We start from the raw sequence: 24,268 nt of genomic DNA on the forward strand, positions 1-24,268 counted from the left end.
TGATGTAATTGAATATTAATCAGTGAATAGCTCACGTCCACATGGCAGCTCGAGGCTTTTGCTAATTCTTTGCAAATTTCATTGCAGTTCTTGGAATATTAATAGCAATTTAAAAGTCCCTGTGTAACTTTTCTTACCCATCTTCTTACGTCCTATCCAAGAAAAAACTAAAATGTTAAAAATACAAGTGGCGTGTTTTGGGCTTTCAAAATTGAGACAGACAAAACTGATGCAACTTTGGGGCGGGAGGTTGATTGCATGATTGAAAAACCAGTCCCATGATTGCTGCAGGCCTGACTCATGAGCCCTGAGCGCCTGGGCTTGGCATTGCTGCTCCTCACAGCTTCGTTTGGTACAAACTGAGTTCATGCTAGGAATGTGCAGAGGTGGGAAAGGGCTTTTCTCTCCTTAAAGCTCGATGCAATAATGGGGAGGATTCAGCTCCTCCTGCAATGGCTCCTGAAGAGGACTCGAGTCCTTTTTGAGCTGCACTTTGAAATGCTGGGAGCAGCTGCAGAGCCTTGCTGCTCGGAAAAGTTTGGAAAACATCTGCACATTTTTTTTAACTGTTGTGAAATAAAATGCTTGGCAAGAATAACCATCTTAAAGATCTACAATCTTTTTATGGTGCAAACTGAAAGGCAGTTATGGAGTCTTCTACTGTAGAAAAATGCCTGGATTCTCAGCATTACTTGCACAAGCAGAATTTCTCAGCTCAGGTCACCTCCTGCCAAGGAGTAGGGATAGTTGGTGGGGGACTTTTTCTCTGTATAGACCTCTTGTCTCACAAGAATGGAGACCTAGAATTGATTAGCTTAAAATCTGTTTTTTTCCACCTGATTTTCATAGTTTGTTATAAATAATAATGTAATTTATTTATAATTAACTATACATCTAGAAATATAATAATAATTTGTAATCAGTATTTATTGATAAATCTCTGGCCATTTTTAAATTAAGAAAATGAGGATGAATCATCTGAATTTCCCATCTGAGTTAGTTTTCTTGTGAGAATTCAGAGCAGTGAGAGCTGCTTTTCTGCCCAGCAGAAGCTGGTATGGCCTTACACTGCCCAAGCCTTTTATTGCTGTTTCCTCCCAGCTCCAAGAGACTTCTGTGCTCACATTTGGATGCAGTGAGTGCTTAGAGGCATTTTTAAAGCAGATGTACAAGACCATCCTGCACTGGCTGTGCGAGGTGCTCCATGACCTAATAGGTCACTGCAGCTCCTCTGATGTGAAAAGCAAGCAGCACATCCCCCGTGCCAGGGGAGAGTCAGGGATCAATGGGGGAAGAACAAATACTTGAGACCATCAAACTTGAGCTGCTGGTTTGGATTTTCAGGCAGGTGCTGGCTTTCACACTCTCGCTCTGTAATACAGCTTTTTCTGTGTTTACCAAGGAGAAACCTAAAATGTATAAACAATGCAGTTGTGTCTGAATCATCACTGAGTCCCCATGCTGCAGTTTTGCAAGCACAGAAATCTGGGCATGCATCCAGCTGGGGATTTCACAGATGACTCCTTGCTCTAAGAGGGGTCTGTGCAAAAACCTGAAATCCAAGGATTCCCAATTTTGCAAGCATTCGTATCCTCCAGTTTGTGTGCACATATCCAAGGGATGCTGCAGTCTGTTTGGAATTAAAACTCTGATCCCTACAAATTTGCATGACTAATGGTCTGCAAATGACTGAGAACTTGGTCTGAGTTGGATTTAGCCAGTGTTAGGTATAAAAGAGTTAAATCTTCAGCTACTGTTAGCTGGAGTTAAAGCACTGAGGATCACAGAGCTTCCCCACGAGCAGCTCTTGGTGACCCAGTGACAAACAAGGCTGACACTCCTCATCTTCTTACACGTTCTCCTAATCCACACAGTTCCCATTTTAACCAAGCCATGTCCTTTTGTGGATTTTTAGTTTGGAATCTTTGCACTCCAAAATATAAACTAACTTCTGCCTTCGGCCGAACAAACACTGCTTCTAGAGTGAGATTACAATTCAGATGTAGTGAGAAAAGGATGATTGACTTCTGCCTGTGGATGCTGGAGTGCTAGGCTTGCACCTGAGGGGGAATTCTTCCACGTGGATAATTGTCAGGTGTGGAAGTAAAGGGCAGAAGGGGCTGTCCCTTGCTCCTGGCTGTGGCATTGGACAGGGCTGGGTGTGCACCAGACCCTGAGCTCTGCATGAAGCTGGGACCCTGCACAAGCTGTGCCAGCAGCGTGGTCCCTCCTCAGGGGTGACTTTGACTCTCTGCAAGGAGGGCAAAGGCAGCAGTGAATTAGAGAAGTGTGAGTTTGCAGTCATTCCCTGTGACCAGCTCTGCCAGGGCAGTCTAGTCAAAGGTTCCCAAATTGTGGTGTGGTGTGGTTTGGTTTGGTTTCTTAATGATGGATGACTTCATCAGCCCTGAATGAATGGAGTCAAATGTAGGACAAATAGTGAGACACAGGAATGACTCCTGTGACATTTGCAATGGATGGCTGCTGGTTTATTTAGGTGGTTTTTAAGTTTCTTTGGAAAGAGTGAGAGTGACTAAAAGAAGGGGGAACCACTTCATGAGTATGGGGGTCGGTGGTGAAAGTACTGGGACATTTAAACCACCCTGGGCTCAGCATCTGTCATTATGAGCAGCTCTTTGGTGGGATCTGGGCTCCAGAGACTCCCCAGCCATGGGGCCAGAGGCCTGGCTGCTGGAGCAGACACTGCATCCCTTTGGGGTCAGATTCCTCCCACAGCTGGGTCTTCATCAGCCACTTGTGGGCCTCCAGTTCTGCCCCTGGTCACCAGCAGAGGAATCTGAGCTTGGGACTCAGGGAAGTGCCCCAGCTCAAGGCACTGCAGATGAAGTCATTCTAATTCTGTACAAATGATGTTTGCAAAGGCTGGAAATAGCCTGGACACACCAGACATCAGGCAGATCCAGGCTTAAATCAGGACTGAGGCAAACATGAGGGGAACTTTTAGCAGCTGCATTTTTAATTGTAGTTTCGGTTGTGTATCTTTCTTCCTTAAAATTGCATTACATTTTCTCTTATCTGATTTCTTCTTTCGTTTGCTTTGAGTGGGTGCTGTCTCTTTCCTTGGAAAGGAGTCCAAGATTGCAGCATCTAAGATTCCAGCAGGTAGACCCTGATTTTCAGCTAGGTAGGTTGGGTTACATGAGGGCTCTTCTGAAGCCATCCTGCAGCTTCATACCCTCAAATAACTTAGTGGTGTTGTAAGATATGTTTCCTTTTCTTAAAAATGCCATTGTTTTTTATAAAAATTTTTCTTCAGGACAATTTTTATAGGCTGTTATTAAAACACAAAACTAGTGCTATGTCTGTTTTAGAAATTAGTATCTCTGGGCCTTTGTTTTTTTCTTGGTTACACTTAATAGCTTTTCAAAACCAATGTAAATTTTAGATCAAGATTATGGCTTCAGAGAACTTCAGGCTGTTCAGATAACAGTCTTTGTTTAGATGCAGCACTGAATGCTCCTGCAGTCTGTCATGCAGGGACACATCTCTGCTTTCAGAGGCTGCTGCTGAGCACCAGTGTCAGTGCAGGGGCTGGAGGGAGCCTCTCCTGTGGGGACATTGCAGTGCTCGGGGCCAGAACCTGGAAAATGATCCCACAGGGACATTGCAGTGCAGTCCTAGGGGCCAGAACCTGGCAGATGATCCAGCCTTGATGCCAGTGAGGCTGCAGTGATGCTGTAGTGTCAGAGTCTGTGTGAGCAGCGCCAGGCACTCGTGCTCTCCTGAGTGAGCACACAGTGCTGGTCCACGTGGGTGCCCGAGCTCAGGCTGGCAGCATGGGAGCCTGCAGGATGAGGGGTAGCACAGGGCACTGCCTGCCCAGCTCCTGAGGGCCACAGAACCTCTCAGGATTTGCAAAGGGCAGCCTGCACAGCCCCTGAGTGCCTCTGGGGTCTCTCCCACCACCCCTCGGGTGCTGGGTTATCTGGGGAGCCCCTGTCTGTGGCACAGAGGCAGAAGTGCTTTGCCAGGGCAAGAAGTGAGGAAATGAATTTTCTTGTCTTTGAAAACAGCGCGGCCATCCCGGCTGGACAGCTCGAATTTGTTGTGATAGCAAAACAAGTTCTATGGAAACCATTGTGAGCCCCGAGCGAGGCTGCCCAGGAGAGTTGGGGAAAGCCGCTTTTGTTTGTTGTGCTTGGCATCGCTCTGCTCTGGATGAAGATGCTTTAATTTTGTGGGGAGACCCAAGAGAGCATTCCTGTTTTTCCATAGCAGAGAGCCTTCCAAGCTGGCATAAGCGTCCCCTCTTTCCAGCTGCTCCTTTCCAAACACACTGTGCCTCCTAAAGATAGTCTGTACAGTGGCTGGGGCTGGTGGAAAACATGAAGCCTGCATGGATTAGCCCAGGAATTCATTTGGGCTGACGAATTGGGTTTCCCTCTATAAACAGCAGTAGTGTTTTCATCTTCTGGACAGCACAGCCAGCTTCACGTCCTGCTGCTCCTCGCCCAGCCCTCTGCCTGTGTCCAGCCCAGCTGGGAGCACAGCAAGGCCTCTGCTGGGGATGGAAAACAGCCCGTGCTCTACGAGGTGTTTGCACCTATCTCCCCTCTCAGACAGGTTTTTTCCAGTCCTTAGAAAAGGTGGTGGGGTTATTTTGTTGGACTGTTTTTTTTTCTCCAGTTTATTTTTCTTTCCAGGTAAAAGGGAAATTAAAGTAGTCCCTTCTCCCTGGCTCAGTGACCTTACAGGCAGCCCACACTATGTGTTTTCTTTTCTACTTAGTTTAATTTTAAGTACAGTGTGCTTAGCATCGGCAGGAGTTGGGGATTCTCTAGAGGGGATTTTGCCTCCCTTTTCCCCCCAGGGCCCTGCGCAGCATCGCTGCCTCCAGGGCCATGCTGCCCCTGCCAGGGGAGCACCCCCAGCACAGCACTGCTCCAAATGCACTTTGCTGTCACTTAGACTTTCTTCTATAGCTTGCTTAGTAAATAATGAGGAGTTATAATCACCCCACATCGTTCCTGTGGTTGCTCAGGAAAGATGTGAAGGCCAATTTTGTGATCATGCTGCAGTTAGTGGTGGTTTGTATTTACCTGACTGTTCAGTGCTGGATGGCTTTGTCCATGTCCCTGGGTAACTGAGTGTGGGATTGGAGCTGTTGTGGATAAAAGTAGGGGATTTGATATTCAGCTGTCAAATGGAAGAATTGTTCAAGTGGTAAAGCTCTGTCCCTTAACTTAACCTAATCACGCTGTTTTCACACGTATAACCCACACCCCGTTAAAGATTTGTTCCTTGGAAATAAGTCTCAGCAAGCCTCCACCTCCTCAGAACTCTGCAGTCTGCCCTGCCCTTTCAAGGCATTCTGATCCAGCCTGTCCTCTTTCTCAATCATAGATAGCATTGCTTTTCCCCATCACAAGATGGGGTTTTAAAAAACCAGCTGCAAAAAAGCAGAAAACCAGCAAGTGGGTACCAATGCGTTAATGGTTTGCAGTTTCATTGATGAGTACGTATTTGTGCAGCCTCCCCACTCCCCTGGTGTGACTGAGGGGAGTTTAGCCCCATTCCCACCTGAGTGAGGAGGGGGAGCCCCGGGGTGCTCTCAGGACAGCCTTTCCTGTCTGGGTCCTCCAAGCAAACTCTTTGGCTGCCAGGGTGTGCAGCTGGAGCATCAGCCGCACGAGGCAGACAAAGGCCAGCAGATTTCCTAAAGGCTGACAGCTGGATGCAGATGGATTCTAGAATCAACACAAGCCCAGAGCAGTTGCTCTCTGGCCCCTTCCCATGCAGGGCCAGGCTGGGCACCTCACACCCCTGGGAGGGAAAGAAAACACCTGAGGGTGTTTCTGAGCACCTAGAATGAGAAGGGGGAGCCCCCAGTGGGGCCAGCCACCCTCCTGAGTCACAGCAACTGTGGCCAGAGGGCTGCAGCCTCTCTCTCCTGGGGGTCATCCCGCCCCCAGCCAGGCTCAGCAGTGACCAAATCCTCTGGGGACTCTGCTGGCTCTGTCCACTCCCTGTGGTGATTTCCAGCCCAAAGACAAGCAGGGTGATTATTTTCAGTGTTGATTAGTCATGCTGAGGGGTTGCTCACGGTGCTGCCGAGGGGACCCAAGGAAAGCCCCGTGTGTGACCCGTGTGTGACCCAGGCAGGGCAGAGCACACTCCCAGCCCACCAACAGGATGTTGGCTGCTGACTTGGCCATGAGACATAGCCCAGCTCTGCCTGAGGGGGCTCTCCCAAGGCCTCTGCTTGCTGTCAGTTCAAAACAGGGGAAGTTTCCAGCTCTGTGATGCTCCTGCCCTCTCCCAGCACCCACAGCAGCATGAACTTGCTCTGAAGTTTCCAAGGCTTAACCACCCACTTCAGCTTGAGCAAATTTCAGCTTCTTGGCCGAAGAGCAGGAGCACACAGCCTCGGGGATGGCTTTTCCCATCACTGCCATGTTTAGGTCTCTTGATGTGGCATTTTTGTAGTACCTGGGACATTCCCTCCCCTTCACCAGGCCTGTTCTGGCACAACTCCAGTGTGGTTGGAAGCGTGGCATGTGCTCCGTGCCAGGCAGGCCTGCAGTGCCAGGGGACAGCCAGGGCTGGCTGGGACAGGCTCTGCAGATGGCCTGCAGCCCATGGCCAAGTGTCTGAGCCTCTCGAGCTGGGGAGACACAGCTCAGGATGGACACGTCCTGTTGCTTTCTTTAGCCATCCCAAAGGATGTTCCCTCAGGCCATCCCAAAGTCGTTCCCTTAGGCCATCCCAAAGCCGTTCCCTTAGGCCATCCCAAAGCCATTCCCAGTCCTGCTCAGGACTCCCTGTGGTGTTCCTGGAGGTGCTGGGCACAGCCTGTGCCCCATCCTGAGGGTGACACGTGCTGGTCCCTGTGTGTGTGTGATGTGACACATGGCTGGGTGTGTGACCCCAGTGCTCCAGTTCAGAATGAGCTCCCAGGTCCCTTCAGGAGCATGGCCTTGCTGCAGGCTCCGTGTGGTGGCCCTGCCCTGTGTGAGTGACCAGGCCATTTCTGTCCTGCTGGCAGCCCCTCTCCTGCCAGCACTGCTCACAGGGATGGCTGGGGATGTGCCCTTGGCCCTGCTGCTGCTGTGTGCTCCAGCTGTCCGTGGCTGGTTCCCTCAGCAGGACAGACAGCATTCCCATTGAATCCCCATTCCTGGCCGGCCAACTGCTGCTGAGTGTGTGCTGGGCTGCAATGAGATCATGTCAGACCTAAGCAACTTTGATCTTTCTCTTGGGCAGAGGGTGTTTTATCATGCTGTGGTTCCAAGGCCGCTGTTGGTGGGTTGGAATTCTCCCAGGAAGTGTAGCAGTGCATGGTTGAATGCAGAGTAATAGGTTCAGTATGAGGCACAGAGCTGTGAGCTGGCTGAGCACACTTGTGTTTAAAGGAGAACGTGGTTACACAGCTGGGGAGGGATCAGGATGGGCCTGCCAGGTAGCCCAGACCTTGCAGCATGCCCCTGGGACACTGCCCGAGCACAGGATTCACCTCCTCCTGCCTGGCCTGGGGTCCACACAGCTCCCAGACCTCACAGCTGGAAAACTGGGCATGGCTCATCATGAAATCCCAGGCAGGATTCCCTGGGGCAGTCTCTTTGGGTGGTGGTTCCTACATCTTGATCTGGAATTGGGATATCTGAACTAATTGAGGGAGATCTGGAAATAATTGAGGGCTAATTTCTGAGCAAATGTAGGTTATTGCTGTTGTGGTGAGGTTGGGAATTGCCCAACCTCAGCAGGATGGGCTGCACTTCAGCTGAAGGTGAACCTCAGCTGGACATGGAGGAGCTCATTCTGTTTCTGGTAATTGGTAGCTCTTCTTTTCTCTTTCCTTTAATGCTTTTTCTTTTCTTTAATCTTCTCTTCATATTGAAAACAAAAGTTTTCTTGTTCATGCCATTGATTCAGATTGAAAGTTTGAAGGCTTTGGATGATGCAGATAACATTTTTCTTGTTCTCTCAAGCTGTTTACTCTCAGATGTTCCTGGCCCTCTTGAGGCAAGATGTAAAACCAGTTACAGTATCTGGTCTTTTGCACTCCTTTTTCCAGTTATCCCTGTCTCTTATAATTAGGTCTGTCTCGTGGTCTCTGATTTATACATACACCCCATAGTATTGTATAGTATTTTTATTAGTGCATTATTTTATGGTAGAAACCCCAGCACTCTGTTGTGGCAGATGCTGCTTTGACTCTAAAGTTAAAAAAGCAGTTCCTCCCTCAAAGGAGTTCCAGTCAGAGTGCCAAATAAGAGCAAACAGCTGGATGTGGGCAGACACACAGTATCTTGTATGTGGCACCTCCTTGACATTATTAGATGTGAATTGTAACACTCTGTCAGTAAGCAGTTAAATATTTCATGGTCTGGATGCTTTCCAGCTGCCTTGGGAGCAGTAACTGCAGCCCCCAATGCTGGATTGCTGTTGGCAGGACTGCAGAGCTGCTGCCCATCTCTGCCCTTGGAGGCACTTCCAAAGTGCCCTTGGAGGCACTTCCATATTCATTTGTGGAAGGATGTGGGGGCATGATAGAAGAAATAATGCGTGTGTGAAAGTGATTTTGTGTGTTCGCCTGCTCAGAGTGGTGCTGTGCCCATGGCCCTGCTGACAATCAGGCAGATGGGAGCTAATGCCTCGTGCAGGTTTCTGGGCTGGGGCTGCTTGTCCAGCAGAGGAATTGCAGGCACAGGGAGATCTGCATGTCTGGGTTTGCTTGGCAGAATTCCTCACAGGCCACTTGTGCATCTTCCCTGTTACCTTAGGACAGGGATTTTCTGCTGTCCTCCCCTGAGAACCAGGCTCAGGATTCAGGTCAGACATGTCAGGAGGGAAAGCTGGAGTGGGGAGAGGCTGGGGTTCTGCAGGGCTCTCAGCCCTTCCGAGGGGATGTGTCAGAGTGAGGACACAGCACAAGATAAGATGCCAGAGAATCAGAGCCAGTAAATAGTTTTGTGGATTAATAGACATAAGCACTAGAGCTCAAGGGAGGGAAGCAGATTGCATTATTGACTGTTCATCCCCTGCAAAACTGCCTAAAGGGAAGGCTTAATATGGTTTGTTTTCCCTTAATTAAACATTTGTTACATGGTTTGTTTCCCCTCAATTAAATATTTGTTCTGGTTGTTCCTTTGTGACAGAAATAAAAAAGCAGCAGCATTGCCTATCATGTACTTTCAGCTAATCCTGAACGTGCTGTAGCTCTTCTGCCCTCCCCCCAATTATTTCCTGTAAAAATGCCTTTCTTGCATCCATTCCCTTTTCTCTCTCTGTTTTTGAATCACTTTGCTGAATGACTCATCCCGCCCCAGTAAATAGGTTAACTTTAGGAGAATGATGAAACTGCGCAGTGACATGTGGATAGAGAGGTGTTGCTCGTGGGCTTTCCCTGCAGTTGCTGTTTTAGAGGGGTTGTGGTGTCCAACACCAATTTCATCAGGTTTTAAACCATGAGGTGCTGCTGCATCACCAGCCTCCTCTGCTTGTGCTGGTTTTGATCTGAAAGAAATGTGTCTTAGTACAAATGGCACTGCTTATCTCAGCAGCTCTGGATCAATCCCTGAGGTCCAAACCATGCCCAATAAACCAGACAGGAGCAACTTCACCCTTGTGCTTTGCAGCAGCACAGTCAAGAGTTAGCAGTGACAAAATGAGGGCTCTTGCCTTGTGCTTCCTAAGCTTCAGTCCATCAGCCTCATATTTCTGCATGGGTTAGCCAAGTTACATGGTTTATAAAATGAACTCCATCCCCTTCTGGTATAAGTTTTTGTGTATTTATTTATTATGTGCTCATTCTACTTGGAATATTTTACTTGGTCTTGTTGCATGTAAACTAACGCTAAATACAAACTTCATCTTTTCTCAGTAACTCACTAAGTATCAAGGAGGGAGAGCCAACTCCATGACTCAAACACGTGTCCCTTCCCTTGCAATTGCAGCCAAAACTCTCTGGCATCAGAGTGCTGCAGAATGAAAGTCAGATCTAAATATATGTGAGCAGAAAGAAAGTCAGTTAAAAAAAGACTTTGTTATGGAAAGCTACTACAAACCAAATCCACGGTGGCCTGGAGTTCCTCATCACACCCAGGCTGATCTAGTTTTCCACTTTCAAGGTACTCTTCCCAAAGCAGCTGCTGACACTGGTGGAGGAGCTGCACAGGGCCAGCTCAGCTCCTTGCAGCCCCTTTCTGCCTCCTGTGTGGTGACCAAACACTTCAGGGGTTTGCCTGATAAAGCACAGGATATTTATCACCATCCTAGCAAGCAGGAATACAGGAGCTTTCGTTTCATGCCATGTAGTTCTGGCATTGATACTCAGAGCCAGTCCTTGGTCAGTAGCCTGGGAAGGGCCTGGGCAGTGCCTGGCCCTGGGTGCCACCCTGAGCACCATCCTTGGGTTGGTGTCAGTGTCTGCAGTGCTCTGTGCAGAGAAAGGGTGCAGAGAATGAGATTGAAAGAAGCAGAAACACCCCAGTTTGCTGGGGCGCCTCTCCCAGCTGTGCTCCAAGTGTCTGACACAGCCCCCTAAACCCAGCTCAGGGGGTCTGAGCCTGCAGAACAGCTCCAAGGGCTGCCCACAGGCATCTGCTGAAGCCTGCTGGGGCAGGAGGAAAAGGACATGAACTTGTTCCTGAAGGTGCCCCTTCCCTTCTTCCTCCAGTCCATGTGTAGGCAGGGCTTGCACCAGTCTCAGAACTGCCTGATGAAAAAAGTGGTGACAAAATGCTGAAATCCATCGAGAAAACAGGAAATCACACTGGAGCAGGAACTGCTCTTTGTGGTGCTGTTGCAGCCAGCAGCCAGGATAGAATCCCAGCTCGTGTGGGCATGTGTGTCCTGCAATATCACAATTCCCTGGGGCATGGAAGAGTGCCTCAAAAACTTAACTCAGTAGATTCAAACAGGGATCAAATGGGTGAAATAACTGAAAGCACCACAAATGGCACCCATCAGCCTTAGCACTGTTCCCTCGAGCTCATAGGGCAGCCTTTGGCAGCTGTTTCTGCAGGAGAACTTGTCATTTGTGCTGTAATTCTCCTACTGCCCCATTTTTGTGTCATTTGATGTCATTTGTGCTGTAATTGTCCTCCTGCCCCCTTTTCTGTGTCATTTGTGCTCTAACTCTCCTGCTGCCTGAGTGAGCTTGGCACCTGATGGTGCTTTGGGCTCTCAAGGGTCTCAAGTCCTGCCTAAGGACTTTAAAGCGCTCCTGCAGGGCTCCTGGGGATGCTGCTCTCTGCCCCATCCCCACACACAGCAGAGTGCATTTGCAGAGGGTGTAGCTCATCCTGTGGAGGCTGTCACCTCTCAGGCTGTTTTCTCTCAGCTGAGCAGGATTGTTGGAGTTCCAGGAGTGTGACCTCACGGCCTTTGTGCGTTTTGCAGCCCAAAGCAGATCTGCAGCAGGTCTGCTCCTTCAGGGATGCTTGGCCAGGCCCTTTGGCAGGATGATGACAGAGCTCCCAGCCTGGAGTCCCCCCATTCCCCTCTGGGTCACTTTTCCTGCCAGCTTTGAGGCTGTTGATCTTGTCTGGAAGTACAGTGACAATAATGAAAGTGCTTAGAGAACCCTTAGTGTTTCTGAGGTGGTGTCACAGACAGATTTGTGTTTTGAGTACTTCCTTCCTGCTAGTTTTGATCTACAGTGTGTTTAGGGCATTGCATTTTTTTTTAGCAGAAATGCTCTTTATTTTTTGCTCTTTTCTTGCAGGCACACCCAGCTTCCTGATAAATTTGGGTAGGACAATATAAAGATACCAATTGTTTGATTTTTGCACCTCACTCTGGCACTGTGCTCAAATATAAGGGAAGGATATTGAAATGTCATAGTGCAATCCAGATCCTGTAAATCCAGAGCAGTTCAGATATTGATTTCAGTTGGGATGGGCTTTAGCCAAAAATATGCATTTTATTTAGATGCTGTTTTCATCAGATATCTGTATTATGTTGCTAAATTCATGGAAAGATGCCAATGGGATTGGAGTCTATTGATACTCCCTCAGCAAAAATGCATCCTGGGACGTGAGTTGCCACTTAGTTTGAGGTCAGCAACCTCTTCCAAGAGTTTGGTTAATTAATGGGGGTGAGCTGATTGCTGCTGGGCTGGAGGGTGTGGAGGAGGCTCTCAGGTGACACAGACTCCATGGGTTACAGAAAAGGTGACAAGACAGACGCAGGGTGCATCTCTTGACATTATTTCAGTGAGGAGGGAGCCCTGGGTTTGATGTGTAATTAAACCTTTACACTGAGAACATCTCAGTGATTGTGTATCCCCATTTTCCAGAATAAGGCCTTGAATTGCTGTTGGTTTCTAAAACAACCCCACTGCTCCCAGTTCTTTCCCCAGCACAGTTTGTTGGTTTGGGCTCCTGTGCCTGGAGCACCCAAAGTGGTGTTTCCCAGCCAGGGAGTCGCTGTGCTCTCCCTGTGTGCAGGAGCTGATTTTCCAAATGCAGAGTATAAAATAGGCTGTGTACTGAGTGGGAGGTTCCAGGGCATGATACGTGGCTGCACAATCCCTGGGAGCCAAGCAAAATACTGCTTTTCTATATATAGGCACCTGAAATCCAGCAGCAAAGACACTTCTGAATCTTGCACTCAAAACTTAGTTTTTAAGAAGCACTTTTTGTTCCTTAATATTGCAAATTTTTATTATTTTTTCCACATGGTTTTGCAGGAGTGCTAAATGCTTTCATGGTGAATTCAAAAGAAATCTAAAAAGATTAAGCAATTTTAAAAAGGCAGAAAATTTTAAATACTGCCTTTTCCTGAGGAAAATAATTCATCTTATTTGCATTTGAAGCAACGACTGTAACTTTCATGATTTCTTTGTCCAGATCTTTCCAGTTCTGTACAATTAAGGCAAAGTCTGATTTTCACAGCCGCTGTGGTTGGATCTCTCAATTGAAAGGAACTGACTTTGGGTCTTGTTTGGGCACTGGGGTGACAACAGAAGTGGATTTTGCAAAGGCAGTGACGAGGCTGAGTCTGACCTGACTCACAGGTCCAGGCACCCCTGGAGTGTCAGACCAAATCATCAACTTTTCACCTTTTGTCATCAATCCAGGACTGTAAGTTTTGGAATATCCGTTTTTAGATAATATCAGCTGAGAAAAGAGGGGAAAAAAGTAAAATCTAGTGCTGGATCTGAGCAAACAGAGAGGTCAGGGGTTAAATTCTGCCTTGTGTGTTGTATATGCTGAAATGTCCTTTTATGAAATTAACCCACAAATGGAAGAGTAGCTGAAAGCTGTAACTCTTGGCCATGCAGCATAGGTCAAAGGTTACCTTTTTTCTCAAAAATGGTTTTGCAAATCTTTTTCAGAGCTGATAGATACACACCTTAGCTGGATACAAAACATTATATGAAAAAGAATGACTGTGATCTTTGATCCAAGCAATCAAAAAGAAAGGTAATTGGTATTTTTCTGCCTTTTCTCCAGCTGTGTGTTTCTCTTGACCTTTATTTATTTAGTTTTTCAATTAAGAAGTCATGCCCCTTTTTATTTGGCGTGGAGGGTTTAAAATATTTAATTTAATTTAATTTTTTTTATTTTAATATTCTTTTTCTTCCCCACTTGTGTAGCACAGAGCTGGGGCCTGGTGGGCAGGGAAGGAGAGGTGGGGCTGTGCATGCTGGGCTAAAGGATCCCATCCTTCCAGGCAGGGCAGGTCTGAGGGCACTGTGCCAACCAGGGTCAGCTTTGCTGCACCAGCTCCTGCCCAGGGCTCGGCTTTGCATGTCCCAGTTCCTGCTGGCCATGGCAGGACATGGAACACTGCAGGGAGGAGCCACTGGGCTGAGCTTTGCCTTCCTGAGGAGCCTCACTGCTGCAGGATCCCCAGAGGGTCAGTGCCAGCTGTGTGGGGCACCCAGGGCATCCCTGGATATGGGGTGGCACAGGTGGAGCTGTCCCCAGAGGGTCAGTGCCACCTGTGTGGGGCACCCAGGGCATCCCTGGATATGGGGTGGCACAGGTGGAGCTGTCCCCAGAGGGTCAGTGCCACCTGTGTGGGGCACCCACAGCATCCCTGGTACCCAGGGGATCCGTGGGGTGGCACGGGTGCAGAGGGGTGTGGGTGTGGCACCTTCACAGGGTGCCATTGCCACCTCAAGGGGCTCCCTTTGTCCCTGGGCTGCTGGCACACAGCCAGTGTCACCCACAGGAACACAGCCCAGTTTCCAGCTGGGAGGACGAGGGAGGCCTGGCTGTCAGTGGGGCCTGGGGCAGGGCTGGTGCCCACCAGGGACACAGAATGCCCCCACAATCCAGCAGCCCCTGGGTCACCTCCCTGGCACCCCAGGGCTCTGTCCCACTCCCACAGCAGCAGGAGGTGACACAGGACACGCCGAGGGTGCCCAGGCAGGCGTTTCCTTGACCTGCATGGCTGCTGGCAGCTGTGATTTCAATATCTTTCTTTATGATTTAATCTTTCATTATCTTTGCATATGTGCCTGTGGCCTCATTTAATCAGTTCTCTCATTAACCAGATCAATAGTGGTGTGCTCCAGAGCAACCAGCGCCAGGCACCTTAAACAACAATGTTTTATTTATTAATCACATCATCTCCTGTTCCTCTCAGCTAGAAATGAGCAAATAATGACAACTGATACTGGAGATCCATTTTAACCACACTGCCAAGAAGAGAGAGCTGGGAGTTCAGAAGAGCAGCTTCAGCACATGCTCTGGGCTTCCTCTGAGGTTTAGGCACAGCTCAGTTTGCTGATTTGCTCCAGGCAGATTTGGTTCAGGCAGATTTGGTTCAGGCTCAGTTTCTGATTTAGTCCAGGCTCAGTTTCTCATTTGTTTAAGCCAGATTAGGTTCAGGCTCTGTTTGCTGATCTGGTTCAGGCTCAGTTTGCTGGTTTGGGTCAGGCTCAGTTTCTGGTTTGGTTAAGCCAGATTTGGTCCAGGCTCAGTTTGCTGATTTGGTCCTGGCTCTGTTTGCTGGCTTGGTTCAGGCTCAGTTTGCTGATTCGGTCCAGTCTCAGTTTCTGCTTTGGTCCAGTCTCAGTTTCTGCTTTGGTTCAGGCTCAGTTTCTGGTTTGCTCCAGGCTCAGTTTCTGCTTTGGTTCAGGCTCAGTTTCTGGTTTGCTCCAGGCTCAGTTTCTGATTTGGTCCATTCAGATTTGCTCCAGGCTCAGTTTGCTGGTTTGCTCCAGGCTCAGTTTCTGATTTGGTCCTGGCTCAGTTTCTGGTTTGCTCCATTCAGATTTGCTCCAGGCTCAGCTCCTGCTTTGGTGCAGCCCTCTGTCGAAGCCCAGGTCTCTGGGGCAGCCCTGGCTGTGGGCACACGTGCTCTCAGTCCTGGAGCAGATCCCCAGGGATGTGTGACCTCACTGGCCTCGGGCTGGAGGTGATTTCCAGCCGTGCCTTGGGATCATTGCTGTTAATTCACATTTTGTTTGCCTTTAGGGACTCTGTTTGTAGGGTTTAGTGCTGGGACAAGCCCCGACACACTCTAGTGAGGCCCAGCCTCACCCACACCTAACACTCCTCTCTTGGACTGGATTGGGGTGAAGCTCAGGGTGACTGGGACATTCAGGCCAGGGATAACAGGGAGCTCTGGACACTCGGGTTCTCACAAAAAGCCCAATTTTCCATGTGGGAGAGCTGGCAGGGAGCAGTGCTGGGTGTGCCTGTCCATGGGGCTGATGCTCACACTGTTCCCCTGCAGCTTTCAGCCCTGCTCAGGCTGCAGCCCCCTGTCAGCTCAGCCCACAGAAGCCACTGCTGGCCTCAGGGGAGGGAAAGTGAAGTTTGCAGGCTGAGTCAGCGTTTCACCACAGCATCCCACCTGCCCAGAGCCGGCCCTAAAGAGGGAACAACCAAAGCTGGACCCTCAGAGCCTCTTCAGGGAGCTCCACTGAATTATCTGCTGTGTTTCACTTCATGTTTAACCCTTCCTAGAGGCAGATGACTGCTGGCTCTGCTGTTTCCATGACTCTATAGGTAAAAGGAATAGGTAAAACTCATCTGTGGTATTTTTGGTAGCACAAACGAGTGTGTTGATAAATAAATTGCCTGTAGCCTCAGCCCACTTGTTTCTCAAAAGGAAATGACCCTCCAAGAGTGGGTGCCCACTTCTTTTTACCTCACTGCTATTTTTAGCCGGGGCTGTGAAAACTTTCCATTGAAGAGCTGCTCCTGTCATTTCCTGGGTAGAGCAGGCAGGAAGCTGTGAGCGAGCAGAGGAGGCTCTGCTCAGGCTGGACCCACCTCCCCTCCCTCTGGCTGCTGCCCTGCACTGCAGAGAGCCCTCCCGAGCTCCCAGACCTTCCTTCTGTGCCACAGCTCACCCCAGAGCCAGCAGCTGGCACTGGCAGCTGGGATGCTGGGCAGGAATTCTGCTTTTCTTGCCCAAATCATCTCAATCTGGCTCAAATCAGGCATCTCCAGCTGGAGTTAGGCAAAGCTGAGCCATGGACTGTTACTGGTGGCATTTCTGAGCATGGAGTTCCTGGAGTACAGCCCCCCGCATCCAGGAGCTTTGCAGAAATACAAATTTAACTTCCTCAGAGACAAATCCCAGCATGCAGAGAGGAAGGGGATTTCAAACCATGAATTGTAAATACTAAAAACTAATTCATGTGCTCCCCTTCCCAGAGACTTGCCAGAGACTGGGCACCAGGTCTTTTAGACAGGGGGAAGTAGGGAAATTCTATGTTAATTAACACTGTGTTAATTAACGTTTCTCATAAACATTTATTAGAAATTGGATAGAATATAGAGGAGTCTTAGAGCTGCAAACCTGAGGATTAATCAGTCTTGGGTGAGGGCCCGCTTTGGTTTGTTAGTCCCTGTTTCAGCCCTTAAATATCAGCAGGGAGAAATCATTTAGATCTGGGGTCTGAAACCTAGAAAATGTAGTGTTCTTGTTTAAAGGCAAATTAGTCAGAGTAACTGAGCAGTTTCCATGTGATGGATACAGCACCAAAGGGCTGCAGGTGAAATGGAGCCCCAAAAATGCAGTTCTGGATTCTGCATCAAATGCTCGAGGTTTAGGGCTCTCCTAATCAAAGTGCAGAGATTTCTGCACCTAAATTCTAGGGAGCACCTGAATTCTAGAGAGAGAATTGTTGTTCCAGGAGGTGCCAGAGGGTGCTTTTGGCAAGTGAGTGTGAAAAGCTGCCAGGAGACATTGGCTGTGGTAATTAAAGTGATATTGTTCTGACTTTTAAACAGACAGCAGCGTTCTTCAGTGTCTTCCCTTGAGCTTTATTGACAAGCCTGTCCCAGCCCCTCCCACAAACAGTGCAGGGTGTTTGTGCTCTACTCTGCAAATAAATGATAATAAAGGTGTAAAGCAGCTAGAGTCTAGAGTGGGATTAAAAAATACCAATCATAAACCACCCAAATGCAAACTTTTCCACCTGAATTGCAGTGTCTGTGTTTTCATCACTGTTCCCTATATTTCCTCCACACCTGGCCTTTTTCTCTTTAAAGTATTTTTCGTTCAGCCCAGTGGAAGTGTTGAAATGCTTGGATAGCTAGAGCTGTTCCTTCCTTTTCCCCTGGGCTAAGGGCAGTGTCTGTGGCACAGGCAGTGTGTGTGACAGGCCCTGGGCACACCCCTCTCTCTGTTTTATGGCACCTGAATCACATTGAACACAGTGAAACCCCCTCTCTCCCCTCCTTCCCCCTTGCCTTCCAAAAATGTGTAACCTGGACAAACAGGACCATTATTTATTATTTAGATTTTAATAAAACTGAGTTGCGAATGCAGAGGGGATGTTTGCAGTTTGACTTACCAAGGATTGCTTTTACTTTTTACTTGTCCTGGTGTTGGAAGTGCTTTAATGTTTCCTCCTCTTTCTTTTATTTCCCAGTTAACGAAATTATCAGGAAGGAATTTTCTGGACTCCCTGCCAGAAGTCAGACATAGAAGAAGAGATTTGTGAGACAACTTTTACCAAATCCTTCCACAAGTGACCTCTTAGATCCTTCCAGTGCCCCTGCAACCTCTGGCTTCCTTTGCAGTTCATCTCCAGGCAGAGACTCAGTGCAAGGAACAATGAATTGGCACCAAGGACAGCCTTGGCTGAGCAGCTCGCCACCTCTGTGTGTAAACAGCACGCAGGACACCCTTCCTTCCATCCAGAGACCTCATTGTTCTCCTGGAACAGAGCATCTGTCTGAGGAAACACTTCAAGCCTGCTGCAGCCCATCTGTCCGTGCGTCCATCCATCCATCCATCCATCCATTGGGGGAGACAGGAGCCTGGGCTGGGCACTGGGGGTGGGAACAGAGTTATATTATATGTATTCATGGAATATAACACCATCCTGCAGGGCACTGACAGGGATTTGCCCTCCAGGTCTCAAAGCCCTCCTGAGAAATGTTATTATTGCAGGAAACTGAGGCAGCCAAGCTCGCCAAGCACTGGGGTTGGTGTTTCAGACAGGAGATCTCTGCTGAATCCAGGAGTTTTCTTCATTTTTCTTGTCAGACTGGATAGGAATTTGAAGGAGAGGGATTCTCATAACCAACCAGTGAAAAGAGCAATTCAGCAGTTGTAATGCCTGCCCCAAGGTAAAATAAACCCAGGTAAACCAGAGATTAATATATAGGAGTCACAGTAAACCCAAAGATTTTATGATTGATCCTTGTTAGTATTTAGGCAGTGTATGAACACACCTTAGATATTTTCTCTCTAACAAATCATTGCTGTTCCTTTTCATGTAGAACCTGCTCTTGGCTCATAACTTGTCTCATTTAGCAGCTGGAACATGTACTCACCCGAGCTGCAGAGGAAAATAATTGCATCTTGCAGAAGCCATACATTCCAGAGAAAATAGACACTTATTTATATTCACCGGGCCTCTTTAGCTTTGCAAAGCTACCAGCAATTCCTGGAAAGGATCCATTTCCATGGCAGTTAGCATTTTGTTATGTTTTGCTTCGTGTGTTAGAATATCCTGTCCCGACTCCTGCTTAGCACATTCCAGGTAACCACTGCCACCTGCAGTTGTACAAGTTAGAATATTTAGGGGAGTCAGGGATAAAAGGCTTCTGAGTGGGTAACCAGTGTACAGTAAAAGATAGCCATAATATTTTAGGAATTCCGTAGTAATCTTTCCTGGTTTTATAAATAAAGAATGCTGATATTTTTGGGAATGCAGAGCCTGAGCTCTGCTCTAGTGCACAGTGAAATTCATCCAGTTTTCAGTGGTGTCACAGTAAACTTGGCAGAATACCAGTGTGAACAGCAGGAATGAGGGGATGGGAATACAGCAGAGCAGCCTCAAAATTGGTTCCCCAATGTCTCAAGGAAGATTTTGCACAGTCCCTGCAGAGCATGGCTTGGTCCAACAGAAATCTCTTCAGGACCCTCAGGAAGAATGTATTTTCTGCCCCTAAAAACTGGTGCTTAAACTCTGCAAGGTCTTGGGGTTAGAGTGGGGACAGAAGCATGAGGTTCTTCAGAACACCTGACCTGGGGCTCAGCTAAAATTTGGCTCTTGAACAGAAATCTGAATGTCACAAGAGCAGCTCTGGACTCCAGATTCAGCCCAGCTCAGATCCAGAGCCCTGCACATCCCACCCTGGCATTAATGGCACCCCTGTCCCTGCGTTGTGAGGTTCAGATCTTTCACCCCAGAATGAGTTCCTGTATCCCAACCCCCAGAACTCCTGGGGTGCCTCTCTGGTGAGCTCTGCCCTGTAGGCGCCCTGGACAAGCCTTAAAAATGGCCTTTTTTCATTTTAATTTTTTTAATTGCTGATTTTTACAGAAACAAAAGTGAGGCCCAGCCTTGCTGAAGAGGGGAATTCCTGTTAGAGAGCTCTCAGCAGGACTGACTGGCTCACACGCCTCAAAAAGCTATTTTGGATTGTCCAAAGCTGTCACTGGGCCAGAATCTGACACATATGAGGGGGTTTTAGTGCAGTCTGATGAATGAGACAATTCTGACATATTCTAAAGGCCAAAAGTTGCCTTGTCAGAAGTTCTGTGCTATAGCTGAGTGAAAGAACAGACCAAATGCATCTCTCAGTTTCACACTTGGATGTTTCAAACGTTTTCCATGATCCAACCTGTAAAGTATAGGAGAAATTTAAAAAACAACCCAGAAACCCATCCACAGAAAAAAAAATCTTCACATTAGTGGCAGAACCTTCTCTTTTGCTGGATTTTAAATAGAAGCTCAAAGAAGCCCAGGCAGGTCTTTTCAGATCTGTGATGTGCTGCTGCTGCTGCTCTGGTGATTGTCTGCAGCAACTACTCATCAATTTAGGGAAATAATTTTTGCATATTTATTTTTGGATAATATCAATTTAGAAAAGGATGTTGGAAGTAAAATCTAGTGCTGGATCTGAGCAAAGGAAAAGGTCAGTGTTAAAGTTCTGCCTTCTGGATTGTTGAGGCTGAAATTTAATTAATTAAATTAACCTCCAAAGGAAGGAGTAGCTGAAACCTTGGAGCAAAGGCTGTTCAGGGCCCAGGGGGAGCCAGGCAGACACAGCCCTGCAGCCAAAATACCCCAGATTTCCACTGTGCTCATGTGTTCCTCAGGCCCTTTGCTATAGAGAGTTGGGTTTTCATTTGTTTGATTTATTTTGGGGGAGTTCCTCTTTTTTTTTTTTTTTTTTTTGTTTTGTTTTGTTTTGTTTTGTTTTGTTTTTTTGGGTTTTTTTTGTTTGATTGGAAGTTTTTTTTTTAGGATTTGGAGGTTTTTTTTTTCCATTTTTTGGGGCTGATTTTTTTTTGTTTGGGGTTTTTTTGGGGAAGGGGTTTTTAATGTGCTACAGGTGCTCTAGCCATGCTTGCACTGGCTGTATTCCCTCCTCCTCTTTAATGCATAGGTATTAATCTGTGTACATATACAGTGCACAATGTCATTTATATAATGCACCCACACAGAGAGGGGCTATTTACACGGGCTGGCAGTGACAGGACAAGGGGGGCATGGCTTCAAACAGCTTTAAATCAGAAATTAGGATAAAAATCCTCCCTGTGAGGGTGGGCAGGCCCTGGGCTGGAATTGCCAGAGCAGCTGTGGCTGCCCCTGGCTCCCTGCAGGGCCCAAGGCCAGGCTGGACACTGGGACAGTGGGACAGTCCCTGCCATGGCAGGGTGGCTCTGGGTGTGCCTGAGGTCCCTGCCAGCCCAGGCCATGCCCTGCTCTCTGTGGGTGCATTTTTTATTTTATCCACGTTAGAAAGGAACACCCCGTGCAGAGCTGGGTCCCTCCTGTGCTGCCTCCCAGCAGCTCAGCTTGGAGCCTTCACCCCGTGTATTCTGAATTTTAGGGGTTCAGCCACAGCTGCACGAGCTCAGGCTCTGCTGCCCCACCTGCTTTTCCGTGCAGCAGTAGTTAAATAATTCAGCTTCAACCACCTTTGTATTTATTTCCGGAGAAAAGGAGCATCCTCAGGCATAGTGTTGTGCATTGTTGTCTCTTTAAAAAGGAAACTGATATGTTAAAATATATAGCTAGGCTGAAGAATTTCAATATATACAGCACTAAATTATTTCCTGTCCTTGCTGAGCAGAGTTTTTCCAGTATTAGTATTTCTGTTCCTTAGTACAATTTCTCTCTGTAGAAGCACGAGCTTAGCCTTGGAAGAGTTAATAGCATTTTGTGAGCAATTTGTTCTCACTTTATCTGGAAGATAGCCATATTTGCACATGAGGAAATTCTCTCTTTCCTCAGTTATCTGAATGTTTCACCACAGTGCCTTCCTGCCATTGTACCAAAGGCCTACAAATATCTTGTCTGCGGGGTGAACAACTCTAATGCATTTTCCATCAAAGTTGCACCATGTGAAGTTCATGTTGGAACTCAAAAGTTCATCTCTTTTTATTTGTCTTTTGTGTGTGTATGTGTGTATTTTTTTTAACTTCCATTTTTCCACCCGAGCTTTGGCTGCGAATACAGGATGAGCTTCTATAAACTCTGCATCAAATATACGTAGAATAAAAATCATCATTCATGATATGTAAACAGTCTGAGAGTGCAGTGGGAGTGGGCAGATATCAGGAAGATTTTTTTTTTTGTCAGCTATGAGTGTTGGAAGTCGAGTTTGCCAGGAGAGGAATTGCTTGTGAAGATACTTGCAATAAATACAAAGTCCTGGTTTTGTTTTTCTCCATGAGAATGAGCAAAAAATGAGATCTGAGCAACAGCAGAGGAGTGAAAGTGTCTCATGTATGTTGTTTTTACTGGGAGAAAGAATGTAGGAGAGTCATGGGTTTTGCACTTGCTTTATTTGTATCCATGTAAATATGTATTCCCCCATTGTCCCCATAGGAATACAGCATTTCCTGAATGTAGAGGATTTCCAGAACCAGCACTATGTTATTCTCCAGTGTATAAAAAGCTGCTGCTTCATTACATATCTAGACCAGTCCTCAAAGTAGCTAGCATGTTTTTTAAAGTGCATTTTGTAATCCGTATCTTTACAACAAAAGTGACTGTGCTTTTTGTCTGACCAAATATGCAACAACTTTTGGATTAAGGTTTGTATTTATAAAGGATCAGTTTTCATCTTCTCAATGCCTTACTTTTCTATGCAATTGTTGTTGAATTGTTGTTGTCCTAAAAAAAAAAAGAAAAAAAAGATGTATTTGATAAATTTCCAAAAGACTTCAAAGACAGCTTTAAATGCTTCAGAAATATGTTTCTAAATATTTCAATCTGACTTTTTCCCCTGCATTTCTTTCCAAATTGCTACTTAATAGGGAACAATGATCTGCTAGATGGGACTCAGGAAAATGACTGTCTTAATTTCAAATCTTAAACCGATTCAGATCCTCATAATTTTTACACCACTTAAAAAATCATCTGATGTTCCAGATTAGCTGCAATTCCGAGTGTTTGTTATTTATGTTCCATATTCCTGTGCAATAGGAAGAGATGCCACTGCTGGGTCTCAGTGGGGTGAATTGTAAAATTCTCCAGAAACCAACTCTTTTCCTCATCATTTACATTGCAGTGGTTTCTTACCTGTGAGGCAGCACTCTGCCATCACACGTGGAAGATTGTAATTCTTTATTCATCTCAGAATGGATAATCCTCCTTTGGAGCGTTTGACATCAGACTGGCATCTGTGTCGTTAGTATCTGCTGGTTCTAACTGCAGGGCTCCCAGCTGGCACCAGCTTTAGCTACCAGCCAGTGTCCAGCCCACCCTGGTCTGTTCAAGGTTTTTTAGCCATTTGTGTTGTTTCAGCGGTACAGAAATATAAATTAGTACCAGCACATTGCAATAAACTTCACCTGAAGGTGCTGATGCTGCAAAGATGTCCTCAAATGCAAAAAGTTACCTTGGGGGGTTGAGTTTCCTTCTGTAACTCCTAAAATAGCAACATTGGGCAGAAAGCTCCAGAAGTCTCAGAAATTAGTAATGTTTGTAAAGGCCAGGAGTGCCCAGATGTGCTGCTGTACCAGCAGTTACTGCAGCATGGACTCTGCTCCGAGCACCACTGTGCTGGTGGCACCTGGGCACAGAGAGCCTGAGCAGTGCTGGCCTGCCTGGCACTCACATTTTCCTCTGAGTGTGTAATTCTGAAGTGATTCCCCCACAGCCAGCCCTCCCTGCCCTGGGTGTTCAGGTAAAGCCATATTTTAACAGACACACGAGTGAGCACTCACATCATCCTGACTGATGTCTTTTGAATCAAGTTGCCTGTTCAAAAACCCAGCTCTCACAATTGAAAAGGGGTTTATATCATTCACATTCCTACAACAACGTTGTAAACCTCCAATGTAATGATTTTTTTGCTATCTGTAAAGTATTTTTATATATTGCCTGTACTATGGTAGATTAGCAATAAATGAAAGGGCATCATCTGCTGCAAGAGTGTTTGGTCTGTTCTTAAATACCTTTACTGCCTTTGATAAATGAATATCAGGGGCTGAGTCACCCACTTGTCTTCTTGTCCTCAGAAGTTCTCAGGAGTGGTTGTGCAAAAGGATTGCAGAGCATGGAGCATTCCTCACTGATGGCTGCTCAGCTCCCCTTTGGGTCAGGCCCTGTGGCTGAGGCTGCTTTCACTGACACTTCTTCATTTCCTCTTCTCATTTTCTATCCCCAAACCCCAATAAAAAGCCCCAAACAATCCACACCAGCAGGTACTGCAGAGCCTTAATAAAGCAGTAATTTCCACCTATGTAAATGTCCTTCTGTATCAGTACCTGTTTTTTTAGAGACTGGGGATGGACTCCATTTCACTTTTTTTTCATCTAAATCATAATTCTGCATTTCTCTGCTGGAGACACTAAAAGAGACATTTTCACACTGCTGTGCTGGAGGGATGCCCAGAGCCCATTATAGCCCAGTGAGAGT

General features: G+C 47.1%; 1 protein-coding gene across 3 annotated transcripts in view; it reads left to right on the top strand.

The window, feature by feature from the left end:
• Positions 1 to 23,780, top strand: part of NFATC2 (nuclear factor of activated T cells 2) — an 82,986-nt gene extending 59,206 nt beyond the window's left edge. For 2 of the 3 annotated variants that reach the window (XM_063172631.1, XM_063172629.1), the window contains exon 10: positions 17,810 to 23,780. In XM_063172631.1, the coding sequence (XP_063028701.1) occupies positions 17,810 to 17,865 (56 nt within the window). In that variant the 3' untranslated portion in view covers positions 17,866 to 23,780. Of the gene's footprint in view, positions 1 to 13,303; positions 13,392 to 17,809 lie in introns of all 3 variants that reach the window. The other variant, XM_063172630.1, reaches the window with a different exon arrangement.
• The last annotated feature ends 488 nt before the right edge of the window (positions 23,781 to 24,268 follow it).

This window comes from Melospiza melodia, chromosome 19 (assembly GCF_035770615.1).
Source record: "Melospiza melodia melodia isolate bMelMel2 chromosome 19, bMelMel2.pri, whole genome shotgun sequence".
In the NCBI taxonomy this organism is placed as follows: domain Eukaryota; kingdom Metazoa; phylum Chordata; class Aves; order Passeriformes; family Passerellidae; genus Melospiza; species Melospiza melodia.